Consider the following 27457-nt stretch of genomic DNA (forward strand, 5'->3'; position numbering starts at 1 on the left):
GCACTATACCACTACAGTAGCAAACTCCTTACATTATTTGATCATTTGTATATATTACTAACTGTCGCCCGCGACTCCGTCCGCGCGCAGATAGAAAAACTAAATGGAGGGGGTATGAAAAATAGATGTTGGCCGATTCTCAGACTTACTGAATATGCTCACAAAATTTCATGAGAATCGGTAAAGCCGTTTCGGAGGAGTACGGGAACGAAAACTGTGACACGAGAATTTTATATATTAGATATATTTATTTCGAAAGGGATCTCAAATATAATGCAAGTCCAATGTCATAAGAACCAATATGTTCCACTTACGAAGTCCATAACAATAATTGACTTCTTTCACTTATCACTAAATCAAGGTGACCATCAATCACATCAATCACAAATAAATGGCTCATTGGCATTTTGTAAATACTTATTCAATGTTAATATTGACTTTGTAAATGTTAAACCAATTGATGTTATAGTGATACTTATATTAGTAAATGTTACATACAGCAAATGAATCTACTATCATTATTCAATATGTAATGAAGTTTATTATTGTGTATAAATCTCCAAATGGTCTTATTAGCAGAAATAGCTATAGTCAATTATATGATATATGACTGTAAAAGTCTATACTATGGTAAATAAATCCTAAGATTTACGTACCATAGTATGGGCTTTTATAGTAACAGATATAAACATCGAAGAAATTCATCTAACATGTTTACTTCAGTTTTTGTTAGCTATCGAGGTTAATTTATGAACTTTAGTTTATAAATTATAGAATTAGATAAACTAATAATATTTATGCACTGATGATACTTAAAAAATACTTATGGATCCAATACACTCAAAACTATTGGCATGAAATATTTCTTTCGGGCAGGCAATGAACATAAATACCAATTGACAATCCAGCTCTCTCAAATCTCTTTCAACAGATGAAAAAAATCTGTCACATACTTAGTCATAAGACGCTGTAGAAAGGTATAAAATGTCGAAAGAACACGAAACAATTAGCATTATTTTGTATTGTATTGAGCGAAGCCCGTCAAAAGCGACGACTCGTGGGCAACGTTCCAATGCAATAAGTCCTGGCGTCCGCAATATACAAGCGGAGATTTGCATCACAGATATTTATGTGGGAAAATCGTTGAAGACATTTAATTTTATGGTACGTGTCATTTAATCAAAGTCCTTAAGAGATCAGTAATAGAGTTTCTTAGAGCAGATTTAAAATGAGAATGCGTCAAACTAATAGAGTTCGTTTACTCTTAACTTAACAATACTAATCTATGAAAAGTTGAGGGAGAATTAATTTTGAATAAAAGTTAAGATAGGAACAAGAAGAAAAGAATGAAAAAGAAACGCAACATTACTACTAACTAACGGAAGAAATCGTATAAGATCTACAGTTGTGTATCTTATATTATATAAAATTCTCGTGTCACAATGTTCGTTCCCGTACTCCTCCGAAACGGCTTAACCGATTCTCATGAAATTTTGTGAGCATATTGAGTAGGTCTGAGAATCGGCCAACATCTATTTTTCATACCCCTATTAAGATTTTTAAACTGTGCGCGGACGAAGTCGCGGGCGACTGCTAGTTTTTATATAATTCCAACGCTAGTCTGTTTGATAAAACAAAATTAATAGTATTTATTTTAGCTAGTTCTAATTCTTTGATCTCAAACAGAGCAGCTGCCCCAATCGTAATAGATGATTAGGAAATGTAGATTAACGATTAGTTAAGATTAGAAACAAGTTAAATAATAAAAATGATGACACTCTTTGGTCTTTATCAATAAGAAAATATGTGCGAGGAGGGAGGAGTGTTCTACAAAAATTAGAAGTTGCTACTCAATTGTATTATCTAAAAATTAATTATTCTCTTTCCCAAAAAGGAAGAAAATAAACTAGCACACAGAAAGTTAATTAGAAACCATGTAAATGTCTAAAAATTTACATGAAAATTGTAGACACAGGCATGCGTGAAGGATGCGAACAATTGCTAGTGGAATGGATTATTATTTTCTAGTTTTACATGTCGGAATACATACGACCCAGTCAATGAATAAACGTAACGAATGTTTCAACATAATGTAATCCTTATAATTTCAACCTTAGAGTATAATATCCCGTACACATGGTACGTGTGACTGCAGTCGCTATTTGTGACATACTGTTTGTAATTTATACGGTTTGTGCTGCTTTTTTGTTTTTATTGTTTTTATTGGCTAAAGATTATCATTTGCTGTTTGTAAATAATACACATTGTTTTTTAACACGGACAAATTGTATCAGAAATATTTATTCGTGTTTTTACCTAGTATCTTCAAGAATTGTAATTAACCATTTTTCTTTAATTTATATTATATATATATATACTAAACGCTTTGATGAACAATATAATGTATGTATAATATTGTTGAACGAAGGGTAGTCGACGAACGACGAATTTATCAGTGTAGTTCTAGCAACCGTGCAACATGAGTAGGTAGTTTGTGGCAGTAGTAGTGTTAAGCTGGGGAGGGTCACTACTAAGTAGTAATATACCTATTATTATAAGGACGAAAGATTAATTTGTTAGCTTGCATTGAATAGACTCCGAAACTTCTAAACTGATTTGAAAAATTCTTACACTGTTTGAAATTCATACTATCCCCGGGTGATGTAGGCTATATTTATTACTATTAAGTAATTTATTTTAATCTAATTCGACGCGGACCATCTCGTGGGCAATTGCTTGCAACAAATAAGAAGGTTATCATACCGTGAGATGTTAGACGAGAGTTGATGCGTGCGGTGATGTTGCGGGCCACTTCGGTCGCATCGTGCGACCGCTGCTGGTACACTCGCAGTCGCTCGAAGAGGCACTCCGCCGAGCTGTCGTCCGCCATGCGGTACACTGCACAGATAACGCTCAATGCAATCAATACACGGCACGAAGTGGACCGGCTTAACCCGGCTTAAAGTGACCCAGATTACGTAGATAAGACACATTTCTCTAAGTTATTTATACTTGAAAGCAAAAACAACATAACAAAAGATAATCTAACCTTTTAAAAGGGTAGTTAAAGAACTCACCTGTGTAATTTCTCTAACTACCCCCACTCTCTTTAGACCTTTACAAACTAACTTGGCCCCGCTTGATTATATGTGACTATTGTATAATATAAGTAAAGTTGTTAGCATGAATACTTGTATTTGAATGTATCAAAATGAGTCAATGTCTGTAGTTGAAATATTTATTAGGTCAAATGTAATTTTGTCACAAGCCGCATTGTAAATAAATCTCTCGTTTCTACAATAACAAGCAATTTAGATGCAGAGTGCGGTAATTAAAGGCAATCATTTGCACAAAATGGTTTTATTTGAAACATATATAATGCTCTCTTTTTGTATGTTATATTTTTAATGTAATTTAAAAGACAATTTTATTAACAAAATCATTCCTAGCGAATAGTCTTCCATAGTTCTACAAAGATTTCATTAGTTTTCGTCAAATTTATATATAGCTAGTGATAGAGGTTCCTTACAAAAAGACTGTTATTTATTATTATTGAAATGCAACTTATGCCCTGCTTCATGTATGTCAAGCTTTAATAATTTAATTTTTAAATAATTAACCACATATAAAGTAGATTAATTGTGCTGTATATTTTTAATACGCGAAATACGCTAACATTGCTAATGAAAATTGAGAGGGGTATAAAATCTATTTAAAACTAGTGGAGTGATAACGAGTTACGTTCTTTTTATCTCTTTTCAATATGTCCACAACGAGCAGTTGATTCACCGCTTTTAGTTATATTGTCAACTATTCATTGTAAAATATTTTGTTTAAATCGCATTTTTAAAATACAGTTATAAGCATATTATTGAAACAATAAAAACATAATAACATTTTGGTGCACATATAAATGTAAAAATAATAGAGTGAGATAATTAATGAATAAATATAAACTACGAGGTGGACTAATTAAAACTACAATGTGTGATTTTTTTTCAACAGAAAAGCTGTGATTTAATACAATTAGGTAGTACAGATTTAGTTTTATGGATGTAGGTTAAAACAACAGAGAATTTGGATGGATAACACGTTGAATGAAAGAGTGGCGGCGAGTTGGTACAAATTACGACGTGGGACGTACGTGCGTGTGATGCTTAGTATTGTCCTTAGCTGGTGTTTGAATATGAAGCGCTTGGTTTGTAAATAAACAGTGTGTGGTGTTCGGTGCGCGACTGCTGTGACTAGCGAGCTCAGCGCCCCGCGCCGGTCGCCGCCCGACTAAAACTGAAGGGGAAAATCGGTGCGCGACGCCTCACTCGTGCCAAATAATCGCTTTTCACGCGCGTAAACAAATATATGCAGCGATGCTCTAGTGCTAGAGACTAATGTTGCTTAACTGCATTATATTGACTAAATATCTCGAAAAAATTTCGTATTGATTACAATTTTTTTTAAAGTAAAATATTTAGTAGTAAAATAGTTAAAATAAACAAAAGAGTAACATTCAAAAAGCCACATTTAGTGATTGTATTGAACTCAATGCATTCGTTTTTTAATTAAAAGTTTTCGATTTGTTTAAAAAAGTAAACATAGAGAAAAGATAAAAATAAGATTTATTTATGTAACAACTTCATCCCAAGTGAATCATGTGAATGAACTCGACTAAAAATTCGAAGCAATTTTTCGTGGAGCCATCAAAAAAGTTTTTCAACCTTTACACCTCTACTGTTCACTAATTCGTTGTTTTCATCGGTTCCATTTAGACAAGGGGCGATTTTGCGCTCTTAAAATATCAATAAAATTGCAGACTAATAATATTGTCGGTACTTATTGATATTACGGCTACTTTTTAATTACAATACTGTTCAAACCTACTCTTAGTATATTTATCAGTGATGTTTATAAATTTGTTTATGTTTTAAGTAAAACTGTTATTTACAGAGGCTTGTTAGCTACTTATGTACGGGCGTATTTCGGACTGACAAAAAGTTGTGAAGCTGAAATCACTTAAATTTATTTTTGTTTTCATGTGTAATATATACGACCTTACATTTACGACGACAAACTCATCAAAATTTCTGCGAAAAGTAAGCGGACAAAAGGCTTTGTTCAGTTTTGTAAAAGTATGCGAAACAAAACAGGTTTAAAGTGTAAATAAAATTGATCTTTAAATAAACAAAAGGATTAAAAGATGTATACCACAACAATATTTACAAGTATTCGTCGGCCATATGTTACAATTGTGATATAAGTATAAAAGTTTATTTATTACTTACTTCTTCTTTTGGATTTCTTGGCTGCGTAATTGCTTACAATTGTATCGGTTTCTGTATCCACCACCTGCAATGATATATCTATAATTAAATACGCATGTACATGTATTTACAATAAACCACATAAAATTAAAACCCAATAAACAAAGGGTTCACAAACTCCGTAAATACCAAAATGAAGGTAGAGCTTTTTCTTGCGTTTTCTAGAGTTCAACATTAGCTTTTAATTTTATCCAATTTAAATTCACTTTATCCCATATATTCCACAAAATTATAACGTTGCGTTTTGCGAAAGTACGCATAATATAAGTGAAGATTTTTTGTTTACAAAGTTCAGAGATCCTTGGAATAAACTTTACAACAAATACAGACCTACAATCTAGATTATATAATATATCTCAGCAGCAGACCTATATGGTTGATATTTGTACAAAACAACGAATATCTTTTGAGAGATCTCTACATTGTATATGAGTCACAAATTAGAGTTTTTGTTTGTAATTAATTTTAACGGTCGCTTTAAGAAGATAACTTTACTATCTAAGTATAGAATTACGATGTTACGACTAAGTTTAACATGGTAAATTCGTATAAAAAGATCATCTATAAATGAAGTATGCAAGTAAGGTGTGTGTACTGTTTTAAGGAAAAAAAATCCAAGCAAACCTGGCATTTTTCACTCATGACCCTTATGTTAATTCTATTGTAGATTCGTTAAACAAGCAAATGTATATCATTGCCGACAACAACTATCTTTTAATTTAACTACTATATAACCTTTAAATTAAATGTCAGATCTAAAAATTGACATTTGAAATGTGTCACAAATAATGCAGATGGCCTGTATTTATGTGTCGTAACTCTGATCTCGCAATAACCTGCACGGAAGTTATTGCTACTAAATTGACTATATTCGCGTTTTCTTTGGTCGTAAATTATTTTTATATTTAAACTAGGTACGTGTATCGGTAATTAATATATTTAAATTAACTCGAATCACAAAATTTAGACTACTATTTATCATAATTAATAGTTTCGGCGTTCCCAACGTCCGTTGCAATGTCATAGAGACGCACCTAACTTTATTCCCTTGCAACCCTTTATTTTCGTTCATCACGTTCACTCTCACTAAATGTGACCATTTAGATAAAAGTGTAAAATTACTTATTTTTAAACTGTTTACATTTTATGCCAATAATAGTGAAAAAGTAATAAAAAATGAACTGAAGGACGAATACTAATTTAAAATTCTTGAACGGATACAGTTAACAAAAAAAAAGTAGTACTAACAGGGACGGAATGTACACGCCTTTAATTAAACTACATTATGATAAAAAATGTTCACTCGTCCAAGCCAAGGCTGTTAAAATTTCATTACATACAGATAATATTGGCTGACATTTAGTTAGCAACCATCGACCAGCTCCCAAAGGCCTGGAGCACTTGACATTTGCAACCTAGTCAGACGAGTTTTGTGAACAATTACGACTTACAACCATCAGTAATAACTATTAAGGAAACCAATAAGGCAGTTGATCCATTAGGAGAGCATTAATACATGAAAACATTAATAAAACATTACATAATTCCACTAATACTGTATTTGTCCTTGTTAGAGTTCATTCGCTCGTCATAATATAAAGTTTACCTGTTAATTAACATAATTTTGATTTGAAATTTCAGACGGATTTAAAAATGCATTTCCAAGCAAGTCTTGTTCCGTCTACCACGCGACTTTCTCAAGTAGTTCAAATATCAATTTCAGTCACAACTTAAGTATTTTAATAAACCAGATGAATCTTTTTCATCATCGGCATTTGTTAATTACAAACGTACCCAACAAATGTTTATAAATATCTGTACAGATTAATACACAATAGTCTTACCGTGAAATTCCATTGCCACAATATTTGTATTAAAATATATTCTCATCCCTATTCTTTTCAAAGATAATGAGAGGGATAACATTTTGTTTTAATAGTTAGCCGACAGTAGAAACCCACACTTATCAACACATAAACTACGCACTAAATAGAAGCCACAGATCACATTCAGATTGTAAGTTGATTCCTTGTAGACGTACTTGATAATGTATAAGAAAAAAACATTGCTGGCTTTATCCATGGTTGTTTGTCAATTGACAATCGTAATCACGAATTCAGTCGTCGAATTCGGTCCTAATGCGGTGAGTAATGGCAAACATATTTGCAATGTTATATGACAGAGCCAATTGTTTTATTCCGACCTTCTAATTATTAGCATTTACGTAAACTAAAAAATACTATTTCACAAATACTTGGTCTGTTTACTTAATCTGACCTTCCGAGCCTAGTTAGACAAAATAACAATACTGTAATAAAAAATAATAACACAAAAATTGAGTAACAAAAGATTTGCGTTTGACTTAAGCAATAAAATAATTTATTTTTTCAGTCACCAGAAGAAGTTCGACGGAAAAACCACAGAAATACTTTGCTGGATTTCTTGGATCCAAGAGGGATTCTAAACTCTCCAGGCGATGCGAAACTACGGTCTAAAAGACGAGATATAGGTAATAATTAAGTAACTAGTAAACTCGAAAGAAGTGATTGTGATTTTTCCCATCTGACAGAAAGCTAATTTGTTTTGGTTTTTATGTATGCAATCGCTATGTATTGTTTCAGCGTACTTCACGCCCATATCGTCCGTGAAACATACTGACGCGCTTCGCTTGCTGTTCAAGACGTATCTCGGCTTCATCCTGGCTACGTTAAGACAGGGAAAGCCCCCGCTGAGTCCGGCGTTTCCGAAGACAATAGTTACAAATGTTAAAGATATGTTATTTAATTAATTAATAATTAACAAAAATAAATGTTATTGCCCCTCGTCTTCTCGCCATTTAAAGTTAAAATACAATTATACAAATACTTATAATGAAAGACCCTCTCCGAGTCTGAAACTAGCCTCTGATTTACATTAACTCTAACAACATTACAAGGCATAGAATTATGCTACGATATTTGATAACATTTAATTCGAACATACCTCTCTTATCCAGATAAATCAAATACTCAATAGTATATTTTAGACCGTAAAAACAAGAATAATGTGGTATATTGACCTTATTTTTATTAAAAGGAAAAAAATATTCAACATAGACAATGAAGAAAAGTCGTTTATTTGCTGTTGTAAATTATTATTAATATAAAGTAATTTTTACAGATCACATATATGTACAATCGTATTGCGTTATTATTATGTTTGTAAGTAACTGTAATAAGTGAGAGAACTTGGTGATTAAACTATCATAACACATTTTTTTTAATCTGTTTTCATCATAACTCATGTATAAGAATATTTTATATGAAACTAGCTTTTACCCGCGACTCCGTCCGCGTGGAATAAAAAATAGAAAACGGGTTAAAAATTATCCTATGTCCGTTTCCTGGTTCTAAGCTACCTGCCCACCAATTTTCAGTCAAATCGATTCAGCCGTTCTTGAGTTATAAATAGTGTAACTAACACGACTTTCTTTTATAAATCCCAAAATCCCTGCATAAAATATATGATTTTCTTTGTTTTGTCAAAAATAATGTGAGGGATGATGTTATGTTTAATAGAGGGCATTTTGGTCTCAGAAACTAACGATAACATTACTTGAACTTGATTAAAAACAAGATCAACTGATAAGGTATTTACTAATATTCTACATACCGATAGATTAGGACATCTGTTTGTGCTGCGATTTTTTTTAAATACCAAGTGTTCGTTATGCAATGAATGTAAGAAATAAACTGCCTTATTGAATACAAATTCGAGAGAAGCATCTAGTTCCTTTCTTTCTTGTATCGTGGGCGGGGTGACATAGAGTATATATAAGTGGAGCGAAAGAATTATATTAAGTACTGTGATCTTGATACTGAGGCGCCACCGTCATGAAGGTACGCGTACGAGAATATTAAAATGGATCCTCTCGAACGTGAAGTGTTATTTTTTTAAAATGTTTTCAACTGTGTAGTGTATCTCTATACCATTTCTTTATTTATTCGTGGTCGACTGTGTACAATTAAGTATTTATTTTAAATCAAAAGTGTATACCGTAAAAGAATTGTTTTAAAAATCATTATAAAATGGGTCGGGTAAATCATTAAAAAATAAACATTAGTAAATTGTAGAAATTTACAAAAATTAAAGATACTACCAAGACATAAGAACTTAATTGTTAAGTTATGAAAGATTAAAATGAAATGCGAAAATAATGTTTATTCAATTTTTTTACCTACTTATTTTGCGTCTCTTAATTTACAATCCGAGAAAATGAAAATGAACCAAAATATATAATCATATTTTTAACAACAAATAATGGTCGATTCCTGTTTCAGTAATTTTTGAATTTTAGCTCCATTCTTATATACTTAATGAATAGTTAAAAATTACGACTTGGGATATAAAACACATGGGCGTGGGTTCAAATTCACAGTCACTGTCATTAACAAATGTTAAGGATTATGAATGGTTTTTTTGATCGCAAGTTATAGTGAATTATTTGTATTGGTTCGTTAATTATGAAACTATGTCTAGGCGTTGGTGGTACTGATGTTATGCGCGGCAGCGGGGGGTGTTGCGGGAAGTGCGGTGGCATGGCCGGGCGCGGCTGTGGCGCTGACCGCCCCGCTGCTCAACACCGTCGTGCAGCCACAGACTAAGGGCTTTGCTTACTCTACTACACAGTATATTAATGCAGTAAGTTTAATTATAAGATCGTTTACTATGATTACGTCTTTGTTTTCTAAATGATTACACATTTTTAAAACTATAATAATTTAAATGGTTTTTAATATGTATGTCTACACAGCCACACATCATCCTGTCTATCGTTGAAAATTTAGTTTTTAAATTGGATTACAAGGTTTATTAAAAACACAATTTTCGTTCTTTGCAGTTGCCAGCATCATATACGTACGGAGTACGACCACAATTCCCGTATCATGTTCCGGTAACAGCTTACGCTCCTTTGCCGGGATTTCCGGCATACTATCCGGTAGGGACTGCTTCGTACATTCCACAGAGTAGCCTGATTTATCCCCAGATTCCACCTATCGCAACGGGGCAACCACAAAGACCAGTTTCCAGCGCCCCAACAGGTCCTATAGCACCAATTGCACCGGGTATACCACAACAGCCAAGTGTACCACAACAGCCAAGTGTACCACAACAACCAAGTGTGCCACAACAGCCGAGCAATCCGCCCCCAGAACAGACGGCAGGTGATGCGGATACGACAGTAGTCGAATCAGCGGAATTCATCAATCAGCAACAGGACCAACGAACATCTAGCCCCGATGGTCAACCACAGTCACCGACAGCAAACAATATTCCCGATCAACAATCCCAACCCCAAGTCCCGTCGTACTTGCAAAATCCACAAATTTCTCAGTTCGCATCTTTCCCTCAGTTGCCCCAAGGTTTCCCACAATTCCCGCAATTACCGCAGTTCCCGCAACTCCCATCATTACCTCAATTTCCAGGCGCGCAAGAGGGTGTATCAATCCCACCGTTTCAACAACAACCAGCTTCGACTCAAGACAACTTACCTTCACAAAAACCTCCACAGCAATCTGCTCAACCGCAACCACCTTCCTCATTAGGAGATTCATTATCTCCACAGTTCCCACAGCTGCCTTCGTTTCCACAGTTCCCTCCCTCTCAGGGTGACTTGCCTCAATTACCACAGCTACCGTCTCTACCCCAATTTCCTCCTTCACAAGGAGGGACACCACAACTTCCACAATTGCCATCACTTCCACAGTTCCCTCCTTCACAAGGGGGCTCACCCCAATTTCCGCAATTACCAAATCTCCCTCAATTCCCCCCAAGCCAAGGCGGTTCATTTCTTCCCGGTTTTCCCTCAGCTGATAACTCCAACAAAGGTTTAAATGACGAAGACACTATATCAGTTGAATCCGCCAAGTAAATTCTTATACACAATATTAGACATATATGGTAGATAGTGTTCATGAGTGAAAATATTACTAAGGTTATTTAATAATTTGAAAAAAAAAAAACGATAGTTATAATTTTCCATTTGCAAAAAGATTCAGGGTTTTATTGCCAAGCGGAACGATGAAAAGACTGGATTTATCGTAATAAAAATAGAAACCACTATTTAAACATAATTTGTATTTGTAATAGAAGTTACAAGTTAATATTGTACCATTTCCCCAGAAATATTAAATCATTAATTTAAATTGTGAAATTTTTATTTTACCGGTATACACTTTCCTAATCGTTAAAAAGTCAAAACTTTTCTACTGTTATACAGTAAATAAATAGGGTTCTTATTTAACGTCGTCTAGAATAGGTATCTCGGAGTCGGAGTCGACGCCCGTATAACACTTTAGTCTGACTCATAAAGCTGTTGACGTCTCTTCATTGTGATGTATGTAACAAAAACAAATTACTAGAAACATTTATTTTTTGCCAAACTCACAGGAGTGTAATGTTTATCGCAAGTATGTTAGCATGCTGTCAATCGGGCTTATTTTTTTTGTTTACAACTAATTTAGATCAGACCTTAACATTCTATTGTCACAATTTGGATTCAATAGATGGCTGTGAATAAAAAACAGATGTCATTAAAATAAGGATATAAAGACGCGGATGTATTTTTTCACCACATTCCTTGCGGGTTACGTTGTGACCACCACTTGCTTAAGTTATCTGCAGACGTATTCTTGCCGCTTAGGCCGAGTGTGAAGAAAAACCTGGAGGGAAACCAATTAGTATCCAGTTGGACCGATATATTGAAGCCACCGACACCGTCGATGATTGGCGTTGATTTATGATTCGGTATTATTAGACGGGCACAAGTTATAGTGCACTGTATACCCGCAGAAATCTGAAACCACAGAAAAAGAATTAACCTTTAGTTACCTAATTTAAAAAAGTAATAAAGTCGACTGAATGCATCAACTGCTACGATATGGAAGTGATATATACAAATGTCACTAAATTTAATTATTTGGTTACGATAATATTTGCCTATCCTTCAATAAATATAGTCTTAATTTATTCTATAACTCTGGTTTTATTAAACATAAAAATTAGAGAACATAATGTAAAAATACTAACCCTTATATATACTGTGACCTTGGCTTCTGGACCAGCCTTTACAGAAAACTTCTCAATGTAGAAGAATGCAGTTTTCCTTTGGCGCTTGGGGCTCATGTAACAATAGTTTCCGGACACGAACATGCGCCCTCTCCACCCAAACTTCTGTTTTTTCGATTGTCTTAAAAACCCTGGTCGTATCCCTATACCTGAGAAAATATTATATTACAGTCACATTTGGGGTTGTATTCTGTGACCTTAAAATAAATTCTAGCCTGCTTTCATTTTGAAAATAAAAGGGTATTGCGATAAGTCGGTGTTTCCATAATAACAATTTGATTATCTTTTACTTCTTACTATAATATTATAAATACGAAAGTTTAGATAGATGGATGGATGGATCATCAGATCAACAGATCTCGCTGAAATCTAGCATCGACATAGAATAAAGTCTGGAAGAAAGCATAGGTTACTAATTAAGTTTTTTTTAAATTCTGCTCGGACGAAGTCGCGGGCAAAAGCTAGTATTTTCTAATAACTATAACATATTGATGAATAATATTTTATGTTTTAGTCCGAGACTTTATTATCTCTTACATACTTTTATAACATTTTCTTGTAACTGTTCTATATACATACTAGCTGTCGCCCGCGACTCCGTCCGCGCGCAGTTAAAAAAAAAAATAAAAAAAAAATGAAAAATAGATGTTGGCCGATTCTCAGACCTACTGAATATGCTCACAAAATTTCATGAGAATCGGTCAAGCTGTTTCGGAGGAGTATGACAACGAAAACTGTGACACGAGAATTTTATATATTAGATAAAAGAAAATCTTAATTTAAAGAAGAATATAATATTTTACGTACTTGAACCTCCTTCGGTAAGCATTAACTTTCCAGGAAAAGGGCGCGGTACAATACTAGCTGAGATCACATTCATGATCCAGGTAACGTAAGGGAAGACGTCGATGAATAAGGGCGGATCATCGTTCAGGCGACTCCTCATGGTGTGGATCCTGCAGGGCTGACTGCCCGCCGACAGCCCTATCAGTTGAAAGGACCCGTCAACATCTTGACTAATAATAGGAGCACCGGGCCGAATACCACATCCTGTAGTACACAGCTCATGGGAGACACCTCCTCCTAGCTGTAAATAAGATATCGTATTATTTTTCTTAGTATTCATATTTAACTGACTTCAAAAATGGAGGAGGTTCTAAATTGCCTAATTTTTTTCGCTTAATACATCTTAAGAAACATTTATAAACCAATTTAAAACGTCTCAGTTTATTTAGATGTGTTATTCTGAAGTTTATTTAAACTTACACTACTTCTACGGTGCCTGATGCAATCTTTGTGAGGGAACACCTTTAAAGTCTTTTTGGCCATTCGTTCTCCGTCTAAATCAATTGGAACGGCTGAAATAAATGCAATAATTAAATATTTAATAGTGCGTAGTGTATTATGAACTCTGATATCTGTTCGTATAAATACGCTTTTATATCTAGAATCTCTCTTACAGGCCAGTGTATATGAACCATGGCAAAATATACATATTTTTATTAAATTGTATCTTACGGTTTAAGTAGTCGATCAGAAAAACGGCTTTGTTTCTTCGTTTGACTCTTCGCTCAACTAACGTTGGCAAACAAATCGGGAGCATGTAAACTGAAATACGTTTGGTAGTATTAATGTAGGTACTTCATAACACTAAACAATGATAAAGAGATAAATGTTTACTTACAAGATTTTAATGGACGCACTAACTTGACAACGGCTAAGCTGTTGGCGATACCGAATCTGAATAATTACAAAAGTTTATTTAAAAGTAAACTATATTAAAGACGTAATTATGTACACAAATATTACTAAGTTACTAAATCGAAATTTGTTTTGAACGAACTGTTTAAGTAATAGGTACCATACAGTAACGTCATTATTGAAAAAGGTAAAAGTATATACAAAAGGTAGATACCTAGTATACTCTGGATGCGCTATTACTTCTTGATGAGGCATTACGATGTAGGCGCGAGAGCATTTCTGGTTCATCTTGAGCTGCTCGCGGGTGAGGCCGCATTCGTCTTCGTCACGCTCATAATCACCGAATATTACGTGACCCCTGGATATTGAAGTCTTATTTTAATATTTCATTAACATTTAGTTACATTATTTACTTATATCTATGTAGGCTTTATATTTCTAAAAAATACAAGCAAGTATTGGAATTGGATGATGATAAAAGAAAAGTACACGATCAGTGAGGATATTCAATATTGAACGTTACAATTATATTTTTCTAAACAGAATAAACTCAACGTTACGAATATAGATACAACGTTAAAGAAATCTCGGACAACAGCTAGGATAGATATAAAAGACATAATAATTTAGAGAAATCCTTACAGTTTATAATTCTTGGGCAGCTTGAGTAGATCCTTTGCAGTCCCTAGCACGAACTGTTTGTGAACGAGCACAACTCGCGGCGCCACCGATTGATGCGGCAGTGATGTCGTCACTGTTATTAATATTAAACTTACGACTACAACTTCCATATAATTACAATAGGGAAATGTGATGAAACAAATTCAACCAACATTGATATAGTGTCCATTCATTCTTATTACTGTTCCTTTTTTTTTGCAAAAGATTGGCAATAGAACTGTTAACTTTAATTGTTGCTTTTTGATGGATTTCATAGAATTAATATTCAAGGACAGCAAATGGATTGGACAATGGTTCCCTACTCCGTCCAATTCCTCTCTTATAAGAAAAGGATGGGAACTGAAAGGGGATTAAAATTAGGTCTCCGGCACCACACTCATTTTCTGTGTGGTCATGGTATTGCACCAGGCGAGCCGACCAATTCGGGCAACAGATGTTGTTGCTGCCGTCTACAACTGTTCAATGTTCTGAGTGTTGTTATTATTATGTATATAGGAGTATTAATGTTGTTATGATTATTTACCATGTACGTAGTAAACGGCGCCCAGCCATGTAAATGTGTGAGGCTCCAGGACGCCGTCGGCAGGCTTCAACTCGAAGTTATCATGACAGGTGGCGAAGTCTCGTAGCTTACTTACCACTACTTTTATGCAGACTAAAAATACGAAATTTCAGTTAAAAATATTCAATACTAACAATGATATAATACAAATTCATATAACTTATGTGATATAACAGTGTGCATATATAAAAAAATTACAGTGAACTGGCTCTATCTAAATGCGAATAGCAATCACTTACTTACCTACTTTTTAACTTTTGCTATTTTGAAATTAAAGTAATTAAAAATCCTTAAGCTCGTATAAGTTCTAATAGTGTGCTTGTGAATGTTGTGTTTTAAGTATATTGTAAATAACGTACATGTAATAAATATGGCTTTGTAAACGTCCATTATGCGCGCTGTCTCTGCAAAACTATTCTATCTCAACATGTTTGTAAACTGCGTTTTCCTGCGGATGATTATAAGAAATGCTACGAAAGGAATGTAAGCAGGATTCCTGAAAAATAATTTTGCCCAAATTATGTGAATCCAAATTAGTAAACATCTCACAACTCACAAGTATTGTGAAGGAGGTGTGAACCAGTCACATTTGAGGCTTAGTTATCTCTATAAAAAGCAAATAATATTTCTTGTCTCTCTCTGCGTCAATGTTGCTTGTCAGTTTATTTTCCGCTGAGAATTCATAAACATTGTGTGAGTAGGTAGTGAAGTTTTATAAAGGAGTTGCAGTGGAATAATGTCGCCACAAACATTACTCTACCATGAGACTTCGCTGGATTATTCTTATTTGCACAATACTTGGTAAGTCTATATGTCATTTTTTTCACTCCTTAGAGATATGTGTTCCTTAGATTCTTATCTTCTTACAAAAATGTGGACACTGGAGTATCAATGAGATTTAAAAATTAAAAATCTTTAGTTGTAAATAGTCGAATTTCAAATTTGAGATTTGATTCCTGAAGTTGCTTCAAGTTATCAATAATTTCTTTCGAGAACTAATGTCTAATATAAAATCAAATAATCTTATTTCTTTAAAATTTCGTACAATTTATGTATTTTTAAATAGTCCTTTGAACAATAATTGCTATATATTTTAAAAATGTTGTAGTTGGCATCGTGTGGTGTTGGGATGTACTCGCAGATATGGGCTCCAGACGTTTAGGCAAAGACGGATACGGTTAGTTCCAATTAATTATACTACAGAAACATTTTGTTCAAACCTGACACAATTGTGTAGCAACAGTATTTGGTAAAGTTTATATGTATGTAACTTAATTAACTCAATTAAGTTAAGCAGACCTAAACAACATCTTTTTACTTGAATCTAGATTCTTGATATTAAAATTTGACTACAAAATTTAATAAATAAAATACAAAAATTGACTGGCATCTAATTAAATAAAAAAAAAATGATTTTTGTTTTAGTTTTCAAAAATGAATACATTTTCGGAGATTGCAAGAATCCTAAGAAGATTTATTACGAAAAACATCACAAGACAGTTCAAGAAATCCAGCGGGCATCCATCATTAGGGTATGACTTTCTAATTTATCTGAATTATCGATGCTCGATTCTACTAAAAAAAACGAGTTACAGTGCACGCCACGACCTCGTTACTTGAAAATATAATAATTTCGCTAAAAGTATATTATGTCCCATTGGAAAAATCACATGAATAGTTAAAATAAAGGCAAAGATAAAAAAATTGTCACAAGTTGGATTCTTTTGTTTTCTATCGCTCGATTTCTAGATTTCCATTTCCCATTTGCAATAGTTTAAAATTACTTACTATTCATATTACTTTTCAGGATTGGCTCTATTCTATTACCAGAATCCCGACATGCATTATTTTAGAGCCTCATCATATGAAACCAACGCGTTTCGTCTCACGTATTATAATTTCGAAATCTGCGTACCCCGAGTAACTTTCTGTTACGATAACAAAAGATGGAACTACTATTACTACGAATGGTACATCCCTAAAGGTATTACCTACGGCTCCGATTGGGATCTTTATTTCTACGGTCCAAACAAAAGTGATTGGACCCTTCAGTTTGGCTAGTACAAAAAAAAAAAGAAATTCGTATCGTTAATGTTACGAGTCCACGATACGATAACGAAGAGTGCCTAACGTTACAGCAAGAAGCGCAGTTGATCATACAAAATCTAGTATTAATACAATCTGCTAATATTATGGATGTTTCTTATTACGTATCTCCAATGAAGTTACACGGATTTTGATTAAATTTGGCACAGATGTAGAATATAGTCTGGAAGAATGCATAGGTTATTTGGCAAGACTTTTTTAATTTTTTGAGGATAAAGTCGCTTGGAAAAGCCAGTTATAAAGAATCAATAACTTCCATGTAAATATTCTAACATTACTTTTGTAATTTTTTTTTTTACTTGTTAACTTCTAAGTTTCATGGTTTAAGAGTAGAGTAGTAGGTACTTAAACAATTTTTCTGGTAACATTAATCTTTGAGATAGGTTAGTAAATGCTTAATACAGTTTGAAATCTGGAATTGAGTAAAAATTAAAATGAACTAATGTTAAAATAAAACAAAGGAATGAAAAAAAATCGAGGAACTTTTATGACGAATTATGTTCTTAACTATTAAAAAACCATTGTCCTATATAAGAAAAGATAATTTTAAAAGTACAAAAATGATGATAAGAAAGTGAAACATGATTCTCGACTTCGAATTGATTAAACAGTAATGACTACCTTTTACTAAGACAATTTATTTCTTTAACGTATCACTCTGGTTTATCAGGTTTGAGTCCGCCCTGAGGTAGAGGAGGGGGCGGGACGTTAGCGATTTCAGGATCTTTAGGGGAATAATTAAGAACGTTAAGGTCACTAGGTTCCGGGGGCGGGGTGTTAGTGGACGGGTCAGACCCAGCTGCGGACTTAGGAATCGACTCGCGGTCAGATGGTGATGCCTCGTACTGACCTAGAACATTCGTTAATGGATGGTATAGAGGAGGCAATCCAGCGTACGGATTAAAGCCGAAAGGATCAAAGGGATCATAGAATCGGAATGCGGGATAACTGTAGGTAAAGTGTCCGAGATTAGGAATGGTATTGTATGTATGACTAATCGGCAGCACTTGGGGTGGTAATCCAAATTGGTTAAGTGGTATTGGGGACTCTGTACTGGGCGGTGGTGGGGGTGAATTTGTGGACTGGTCGGCAGTATCGGGTGATGATGTACTCGACTCCGAAGGCGCCGCTTGTTCCGAACTCGATGGAACTTCAGCCGGAGGGACCACAGAAGACGCAGATGCCTCAGGTTGTTCTGTGCTGGATGCAGATCCGGCTGCCTCTGGAGCTTTAGGAGATTGTCCTGGTGTCAGTTCTGGTATCGCATTCGTTCCTCTAGGCAGGAATGCCGGCGCTGGAATTAAGCCCTGCAATAGCACAAAATAACTTTGTTACAATGAAACATTTTGAACGTTTCTTAACCATAGTACTTACACAATATATCAATCATTACAAAATGATAATTATTTATTTTATAGTCGAAGGATAGCAAAACAGTAAGCAAGTCAACTAATGTAACATATTTACAGATTATTCCATATTCCATGAGACCAAGACCTGTTAGTCCATTCAGGAATTGGATTGGAATTATCCGGAGGATTGAAATAGAGGGTATTTCAAATTGAAAGTAGTGGTGTATAACATAGATGTTTGTATATACTTACATTGGCTAGTGGTAATTCAGGTCCGTAGAAGAAAGGCGACTGTAGCGGGAAGGTGAAGGCTGCATCATGTATCACTGGCTGGTACACCGGGTATGCCTTGCTCGGCTCTAGGTTCTGGTTGGAGGTGATGAGGGCATTGTACACCTTAGGGATCCGACCAGGCGTCGGACTCGATGTCACAATGCCTACACACACCAACTGGAAGAAGAAAGTATAAGTTGTTTAAGTAATAGTTAGTAATAATTGTAATTGTTCTTTGGTCTAGTGTTGTGGTGCTTTTCTGTATATTAAAAATTCAAGATTATGAGAAACACATTGACGCCTAATTAAAAATTCCCTTTTGATTTATTTCATATTTAATTTGCATTTTGTAAATGAAGTATGAATTATTTGAATTAATCAAATCAAACAAATATAATAAACTACATAATAAGTCTCTTGATCTTTTCCTCCTATAGTTTACTTTTATTATGAATCCATAATTATCTCGACATAGTTACAGAACCAGTTATATAAATTGTATTATAGTCGACTGTAATCAGTCCAATTACAATTTACCTCGACTGTACAGGTACAAGTGACATGAGGGACACGTATTAATAAAATTCTAAATTCTCGATTGATGTTCAACCAACAGTGACTATTCATTATTTTATTGGTCTTTGTCTTTGGACAGAACTTTTCATAGTAACATTCTGCCCCACACTCCCCCACACTCCCCCACACTCCCCCACACTCCCCCACCCTACCCCATACATAAGTAGAATTTTTTTGTAATTAATTGCTGTGTCTAATGCAAGTATTCTTAATAGTTGAACTGCATAATGTCATTAATATTTATAATGATGTTCAGATTTTCATAAAACTATGTCTAATTACACAGAAGCCAATTAGATTAATCAAATTATAATTAACATACTTGCTTTCACTCCCGCGTATGATACAACTTTGAAAGGAAGCTAAAGACATTAAATTCATGGTCGTATGTAATAATTGAAAATTAGCACACAAAAGGAAGATAACGACAGGAAAAAATGCAACGTTAAAAATATAACGTCTATGCATTAACATAATGGTGGATGTTACAAAAAATATATCAAACTAGTAATTATTGCCTAAGTATATATACATACACTGTAAGATATTTTTAATAAAGTTATTTGTTTAAATGTTTGTATACAATGATTATTTATGACATCATGTTACGCTAAAGACAAACATAATTGATCGGAAGTAAAAAGCGTTATTTCTGTATTATTTCACAAATTAAATTAATAAATTTATGTTGTCCTAATACAGATTACTGAGAAAAATAGAAAGTAATTATTTTTTGTTGTTTACGTATGAATCAGCGGCAGTGGTCAACCAAAGGTGCCTTGACATTTAGATATGTCATGCGGAATTGGTTCTACTTATACAACAGGGAGGGAAAGTGCCAATTATTACGTACCATATAGAGTTTTAATAAATCTAAGTGGAGTTGTACTGGAAGTAAAATTATGACATATAATTTCAACGTAATTATCATGATTGTCAACTTTTTAATTTATATGTTAGTGTATCAATAATCATCATCATTATTTTTATAACATAGTATAGTCCCTGATCCAACTTTGTCTCCCAGAAGAAAAGGTTTTAAAGTCATTTTAGAAAAAATCGAGTTTAAAGTTAGGTCTTCAGTTACAAATATAAAAAAATAGTACCTCGTTCGTCTAGATGTCCTTGTGATTAACTCAAAACAATACAAATTCTCACACATTTTAGATAAACGCATGGCCAAAGGAACGTGTCGGGTCATTGCCGAACTGTTGTAACTCTTTGCCTAATCGTAACACATTATGCCACTTCAGACTATAATCCACGAGCACTTGAGAAGATAAGTTTGCACCAGACAAATTGCGCTCAGACAAAGGGTAAATTAGATAGCAATTTGAACGTCTAATCTGTTTTAAGATTTGAGAAATGTTACTAACATTACTTTGCCTTTTAAGATTGACTGACATCACATCGATCAAACTCAATGTATTTCAAAGACAAATCTTACTAATATTCCAATGGATGGATGTTTGCCATTTAATATCTCCAAAACAGCTAAACGGATTTCGATGAAATCTAGCATAGATGTAGAATATAGTCTGAAAGAACACATTGGCTACTAAATATTTCTTTTTGTATTTCCGCACGGACGGAATCGCTGGCAAAAACTAATACTTATTAACAAAAAGGTTATTCTCACATTGGCAAAACGACACTAACAAAGTATAAAGTATTATTAATGGCAATGGCTTAGACATTCATAAAGTGTATAAATAAAAACATGGTTCCCTTAATAAGCAATGCTATTTTTAATGTTAATTATTGATACATTTGACGTAACATAACTATTATATATTATTTATCTAACGTTTCGAAACTACAACTTCAATGCTAAAAGCCATATTTCGCAATTACAAATAGCCGATTATGTAATTGCAACTTTAAATAGCACATAATAACTCTTATTTACATTAAAATAATTATATTTACATTAAAATTTTGACATGTAAAATAAACTTCCTTCAAGAATGTTTAAAAAGCCTAATAAATAAATTCCTTTTATACTACACGTAACAGTTTTATAAATATGCATTGCTCAGACCAAGTTTTCTAAATCATCTTCTAATTTAAATGCTAATTTTATAGTTAATAACTAGCTAAGGAGTCGAGTTGAAATTTAAAAATAAAAAAATAAAATTATTGTGTGTGAAAGTTATTTGAACTCCCTGCTGCTCTGCTAGTTACAATTTAAATGCTTATAATCCGATACCCTCTGAGGAAAGCCATTTTCGGTCCCCCAGACAAAAAAGTATTTCAATCAGTTAGGAATTATAAAGAAATAAAATAAAGTTATATATGAATTAAATCAGTTACATGTCATCAAGATGAGTGATGTCCATAAGGTTGACAAGCATCCTCCAATTCATCATGTCAATTTTGGTGCCCCCGAATTTACGCCTCGGCTATTACTTATATTACTCCTTTTTATTGGTATTTGAAACTTTCGTAAGATATCCTGCCTTTAGGGGGAAAGACAGGGTACTTCCTACTGGGAACACGCAATGTTGCGGTCTTCCCGGGATTGCTTTATTGAAGATCTGGATCTCCACCCTAACCGTTAGGCTCCCTTTTTAATACGACTGCGTGAAAAAGGTGGGAAACGAAAGACTTATAATATGTTGCTCTAGGGCAGCGGCTCTAAAACTTTTTTTGATGAACTATATATGTATGATTATAGAGGTAATAAATTTTAAATGTAACTAAAACGTATGGTATCGTTAGTGTTAAAATGTTAAAGAAGCCGGCACTTAAAATATCACGCAAAGTATTGTAATTGCTTGGTGCACCTTACACAACTTAGTAACGAATACAATGGTCAACCTTCTAATTTTGTTAAATGTTCAAAATGCAGTTTAGTCCCACCACAAAGATAGTTAAATACTATTGTGTTGTTTTTACACTTATTTAAAGTAGCTATCAAAAGCTTGTAAATGTGAAATGAATTAAGAACTTACTAAGTAATCAATACATATAACATGTCAACAATAATTGGGAGATAAATGGCTTAAATCTCGAAACTTCGTTGTAAGTGTACTTACATGGTCGCAAAGTAAAAGGTAACTTGTGTGCACTGGACATAGAAAGGTTCGTATCCAAACCTATAATTTAGACTTGAAGGCTAACACAAGTGTGACTTGTTACTGCGCCCACATGATTATTTTTAACCTAAAATTTATTAGAGTGACTGTTTTTGCTTCATTGTTTGTGCTGTGGCTTACAAAATGTTCTGGTATCCATATTACTGAACTATAGTGTAACGGTTAATATTTTTTACAGAATGAAGTCAACAAATACCTTGGAGATATGTACATAAACGTTGTTACGCTGGTTGTTACAATAGATGGCGAGTCGACAGAAATAAGTTTCTTAATTTAATATATCTAAGAATATGCATTAACTACGTGTAGTTTAAACCTTTCTACAATAATACAGCATTAGTCTGGTCGATGGTTCACACTTTAGGTAACTGTCATGACACTCTTCTTGTAACGTTTCAATGTTTTCGCGTATATAATTGCCTTTTATGGTCACATTGTTTATTGAATTTTATTGATGTTCAATCAAATTAATTAAATTTAATGAGGGTCTGAATAAGCTTGTAGCCGGAAATGAATGAGCAAAAGCGAGGCGCGAGCGCGAGTCTGTCAGCTGCTAGCCTTGGCCACGCCTGCGATCAAGGTCTAAGAAATGGAACGTGCTATAAACTGGTACCCGTTAAGGTCAACGCCGAACAAACAAATGAGGACTGCACTTTAATATTCTAATGTAAATGCTTTGTTATAATATTAAAAGCGATTTTATAATGAATTATGAGCTCATGTATGTTGCTATGAGTCGCTGTTGTGTTATAACTAGCTGTAATGAAATGATTTTAAAATCCTTTTTCAATTAATCTGTGGCACGCATATTTAATCGAAACCTTCTAACTTTATAAAAAATCCTATTTTCTAAAAATACAATGAAACCTTGGGGAAAAGAAATTGGCTTCCACCCAGGAATAAAATATACGATCTACAAAAAAAAATTCGCGTAAGTTATGTCAACTAACATAACGGTTATATAAAATATCCGCTAAAACAATCATGGATCAATTCTTATTTCGATACCTCGGAATTTACGTTTATTGTCTTTCTCATTCTTGTATACGCTTAAAAAATAAGACAAAGGAAAGAGAAAGATAAATGGTATAGATTTGCAAGGAATGGCGTAGCATTGTGGATTCTCAATAAATCAGAGTTCAACGACCTGTTGGCCAGGCCTATAAGTAAAACGTCAAGTGATTTCTCACCGCTTTGCCAAGTTCGATAAAAGATTTGGTATGCTAAGAGCTTACTGATGCAGTATAACAAATAACTACGCTTACAATGGAGACGAATTAGTCATAACATTTAGAATTTATTGGCGAAAGTTAACAAAGGAATGTTTGCAGAGTAATGATGAAAACGAAAGAAATAATTATCAGTTATCGTTTTTTCATCATTTGTTTAAAACAAGGAATAGAGTTGTTTTTTTTGTGAAGTAAGGTGTAAACAATTATAAGATATACTTCCTATTAAAAAACTTATATGTTATTTATTACTAAAAAAACAACTACTTTTTAAAAGTTTATAAATTAACCTTGAAACAAAAGTTCCGTAAATAAACTTATCCTCGTGTAAGTTGTTGGCTAAAAGGGCTTTCGTACAGACAATGCAAATTATGCAACGGCTACGTTTTATTCGAGACTCAGGTTACAATAAATTAGTTAAATCTTAAATTAAATTTTAAATAAAAACATCGTTATAGTTTTAGTAGTGGGGTTAGTTTATTTTGAGTGCAATTTTTAATTCAAAGAGTGACTGCATTGCCATGAAAGAAAAAATTATGAATACATGTAATTCTGACATACTTGGTAATAAATGTACATTTTTATGTATAAATCCAGTAGCTACATCTTCGAGTTAGGTCCATTTACGGACAGGGCAGGATTGCCTTTGATCAATGTAATTGAATCATTTCTTAATATGTCCCTTTTAAACTTTAATGCTGTAATTATGTGAATTACACTCCTGAATTGGTGTCAGAAATCGCTTAGTTTACGAATGCATAAGCACACGATGATTGTGATCATTTTTATTTTACTTAGCCCTTAAATAATTATACCAACTCAATGATAAGTTTACAAAATGCGGCGTTACTATGTACATACTGTATTGTATGCATTATCAACTATTAAGTACTGTTACTAAGAGTTATGACTACAAAACAAAATATTTGTACACAGAACCCTATAAAGGATTAGAATTGTACTCCAAACTATTGTTGACAGGACTATTTTATTTTTAACGATGGATACAATCGCTAATCTTCATTGAAAAATAATATAAAGTTAATATCCTTAAAAATATTTCTGTATGGCATGTGTCTATGATTCTGGTAGCATTGGTAGTGTGATGGAAGTTTAAAACGGCATATTCCAAATAGCTATTGTTCTCAAAAACATGTCGTGTGCGTTTGTTTGCTCAAGCATGTTCATAGGATAGCTTAATTAACGAGTACACAAGTCGTTTCTCTGCCATATTTGTGGTTGTCACGAAGTCGACCATTTAAAGAGACTTTACAAGCACACATTTTTATGTACGTGATTTCCCATTGGTCGAAAATCGCCTACTAATTTCAAATAATGAAATTTAATAATTGAAGATTTTATTCATATTTTACGTAGATAAGTTTACAGTTGGCACAGAGAAGATCGTTATCAGTTCAATTAAAAATTTTACAAAAACTCGTTGAACTCTATTGTATGTTCAAGATGATTCCTGCCCTAATATTTAATTTCCACTCAGCGATTTAGCGCACGGCTCTGGACGCGCCGTTTTCATCTGTAGTCGTGTGTGCTATTTCGTGTTCTATTAGTTATAAATACAAAACGAAATAACGCGGTGGAATTGTGCAGCTACCAGCTAAATCTTACAATATTACTAATCTTATTAATATTAAAAATGCGAATGTTTGGATGGATGTTTAAATTTGGCACAGATGTAGAACATATTCTGGAAGAAAGCGTAGGCTACTTAATAAGTATGTTTTTAATTCTGCGCAGGAGAATTCGTAGGCAAAAGCTAGTTGGCTGTAATTCTAGTTGTACTATTGCAAAGTGAATACGAGGACAATGGTCACTGACTTATCACGCTTCTTTGAATTACAATATACTGTGAATAATTCTTTTACAAACTCAATATAATACTAAATTAATAACTATAAACAAAGTTGTAGATTGAGGAAATTTATGTCATTTATATAATTAAGGTATATTTGATTCACAAAGCATTGTGGTGACATACCCAAAGCTATGAAATGTCATAATGTTTTAATCTTAGTGCTTTCTTCTTGATCTTCATTTTAAATATAGATAGATCTAAACAAAATAAAGAAAGAAGAAATATTCAATGAATAGATTAAACAAAATTTGCATAACCATCTGATTGATGTTCTTTTTTATTAAAAGTGACACGAAACAGCAGGGAAAGTTAAGTAATAAAATGCCAATAATCAACTTTGTCTATTTACGAGATGATAGCGAAAGTAATGAAGTCTCTAAAGACATAAATGGAAATATTAATTTATTAACATTATTTAAATAATAATTATTAGCTCAATGGTGTAATAGATGGTGGCTAAATAGTCCAGACAATAAAGATTTCAACTTAATATAATAAATACAAACATAGTTGAGTTATTAGTTATATGGAAATGACATAATTTTTTTATGTTTGGATAGTTTTAGCATAAATGCTAAATGTAGCTTATTATTTTAAAAGCTATTTTGTATTTAGTACCGAGATATAATAGGTAGTTTTACTTACAATAGAGTAGTGTAGAATCAAGGAGTGCATGTTGCGCGCGCTCTGCGTGCCGGCCGTGGCGGAGTGACTTCGTGAGGGCGCTGCGCTCGCTGTCCGCGCGACCCGCGAACTGACCCTGATTGGATGTGGCCGCCGTACCAACATCTTACTCAACTCTTACCGATTAATTATTACTTGATATAACGATAATCTGTCATAAAAAATATGCATTTTGTTAAGCGAAACACAAAACAAATGAATTGCTGTATTGCGGCAAATCTCTTTAAAATGTAAAATACTTGTATTTCGCCAATTAAACCATAGTGTTCATTATAAGATACTCTATTATATCAGCATATATGTGGGCATAGTTATTGAAAGTGTTTTTGTAGGATTATCCTTGAAGGTTTATTCTGTGAAAAATGTATACCGGAAATTCAGTATATTTTACTTGTTTAAAATTCCTTTGGGTTTTCCAAAAGTTACTTCGCAAAACAAATTTGTCGCTTCTTAGTTTTGTTTTCTCAAGTTTACCTCAATTCTATCACAGTGAAGTAAATCTCTATCCTGTTAAAAATTAATTATTTTAGTAGATTAGTAGGTGGTAGAGAATAACAAAGTTAAAATTTAGTTAGAGCTTTCTAGTCAATTTTAACTCATTGTCAGTCCTTGAGAGCGAATGCAAGCACGTTGTGCTTTGTCCTACTTAAATGATAAGCCATAAAACTTTTAGACTATTTATTTAACACAGGTGGACATTACTGCCAGTTATTCATCAAGTTGTCGCAATATATGAATTGTACAGTTTTTTTTAAGATAAATGCGTAGATTAGTTACGTTCTAAATTTTATCTACACTAAAACTTAGATATTGCATCTATTTTATGCGGATTATTTTGGTGAAAATATCTGCTGTACATTATTCAATTTTAGTTTTTAAGACTTCATTTTAAAGATT

The 27457-nt window shown here is 33.4% G+C and overlaps 5 protein-coding genes across 8 annotated transcripts in view; 2 read left to right on the forward strand and 3 right to left on the reverse strand.

Annotated features, from left to right (window-relative positions):
* LOC106717635 (cytosolic carboxypeptidase 1) overlaps nucleotides 1-5988 on the reverse strand; it is a 60967-nt gene extending 54979 nt beyond the window's left edge. For 2 of the 4 annotated variants that reach the window (XM_045684913.1, XM_045684908.1), the window contains exons 1-3: nucleotides 5943-5988; nucleotides 5280-5343; nucleotides 2764-2898 (exon numbers count right to left, since the gene is read on the reverse strand). In XM_045684913.1, the coding sequence (XP_045540869.1) occupies nucleotides 2764-2898; nucleotides 5280-5343; nucleotides 5943-5960 (217 nt within the window). In that variant the 5' untranslated portion in view covers nucleotides 5961-5988. Of the gene's footprint in view, nucleotides 1-2763; nucleotides 2899-3077; nucleotides 3147-4144; nucleotides 4296-5279; nucleotides 5344-5942 lie in introns of those variants that run through there. The other 2 variants (XM_014511524.2, XM_045684925.1) reach the window with 2 other exon arrangements.
* A 3116-nt stretch (nucleotides 5989-9104) lies between these two features.
* Nucleotides 9105-11491, forward strand: LOC106717594 (basic salivary proline-rich protein 2). Its single transcript, XM_014511477.2, has 3 exons — nucleotides 9105-9196; nucleotides 9837-9998; nucleotides 10198-11491. The coding sequence occupies exons 1-3, from the start codon at nucleotides 9191-9193 to the stop codon at nucleotides 11227-11229; spliced, it is 1200 nt and encodes a 399-aa protein (XP_014366963.2). The 5' UTR covers nucleotides 9105-9190; the 3' UTR covers nucleotides 11230-11491.
* An 83-nt stretch (nucleotides 11492-11574) lies between these two features.
* On the reverse strand, nucleotides 11575-15759 carry LOC106717595. Its single transcript, XM_014511478.2, has 10 exons — nucleotides 15729-15759; nucleotides 15331-15462; nucleotides 14769-14880; nucleotides 14341-14484; nucleotides 14110-14165; nucleotides 13944-14033; nucleotides 13692-13783; nucleotides 13233-13512; nucleotides 12387-12574; nucleotides 11575-12153 (listed from the first exon to the last, which is right to left on the reverse strand). Exons 1-10 carry the CDS (start codon nucleotides 15757-15759, stop codon nucleotides 11926-11928), a joined length of 1353 nt encoding a protein of 450 aa, XP_014366964.2. The 3' UTR covers nucleotides 11575-11925.
* Nucleotides 15760-16106: 347 nt separating this feature from the next.
* Nucleotides 16107-17293, forward strand: LOC106717626. Its single transcript, XM_014511513.2, has 4 exons — nucleotides 16107-16170; nucleotides 16478-16546; nucleotides 16795-16901; nucleotides 17177-17293. The coding sequence occupies exons 1-4, from the start codon at nucleotides 16131-16133 to the stop codon at nucleotides 17291-17293; spliced, it is 333 nt and encodes a 110-aa protein (XP_014366999.2). The 5' UTR covers nucleotides 16107-16130.
* Nucleotides 17294-17976: 683 nt separating this feature from the next.
* LOC106717607 (extensin) lies at nucleotides 17977-26627 on the reverse strand. Its single transcript, XM_014511492.2, has 3 exons — nucleotides 26522-26627; nucleotides 19080-19277; nucleotides 17977-18782 (listed from the first exon to the last, which is right to left on the reverse strand). The coding sequence occupies exons 1-3, from the start codon at nucleotides 26549-26551 to the stop codon at nucleotides 18129-18131; spliced, it is 882 nt and encodes a 293-aa protein (XP_014366978.2). The 5' UTR covers nucleotides 26552-26627; the 3' UTR covers nucleotides 17977-18128.
* Nucleotides 26628-27457: the final 830 nt, after the last annotated feature.

The sequence above is a fragment of the Papilio machaon genome, chromosome 2 (assembly GCF_912999745.1).
Source record: "Papilio machaon chromosome 2, ilPapMach1.1, whole genome shotgun sequence".
Taxonomy (NCBI): Eukaryota; Metazoa; Arthropoda; class Insecta; order Lepidoptera; family Papilionidae; genus Papilio; species Papilio machaon.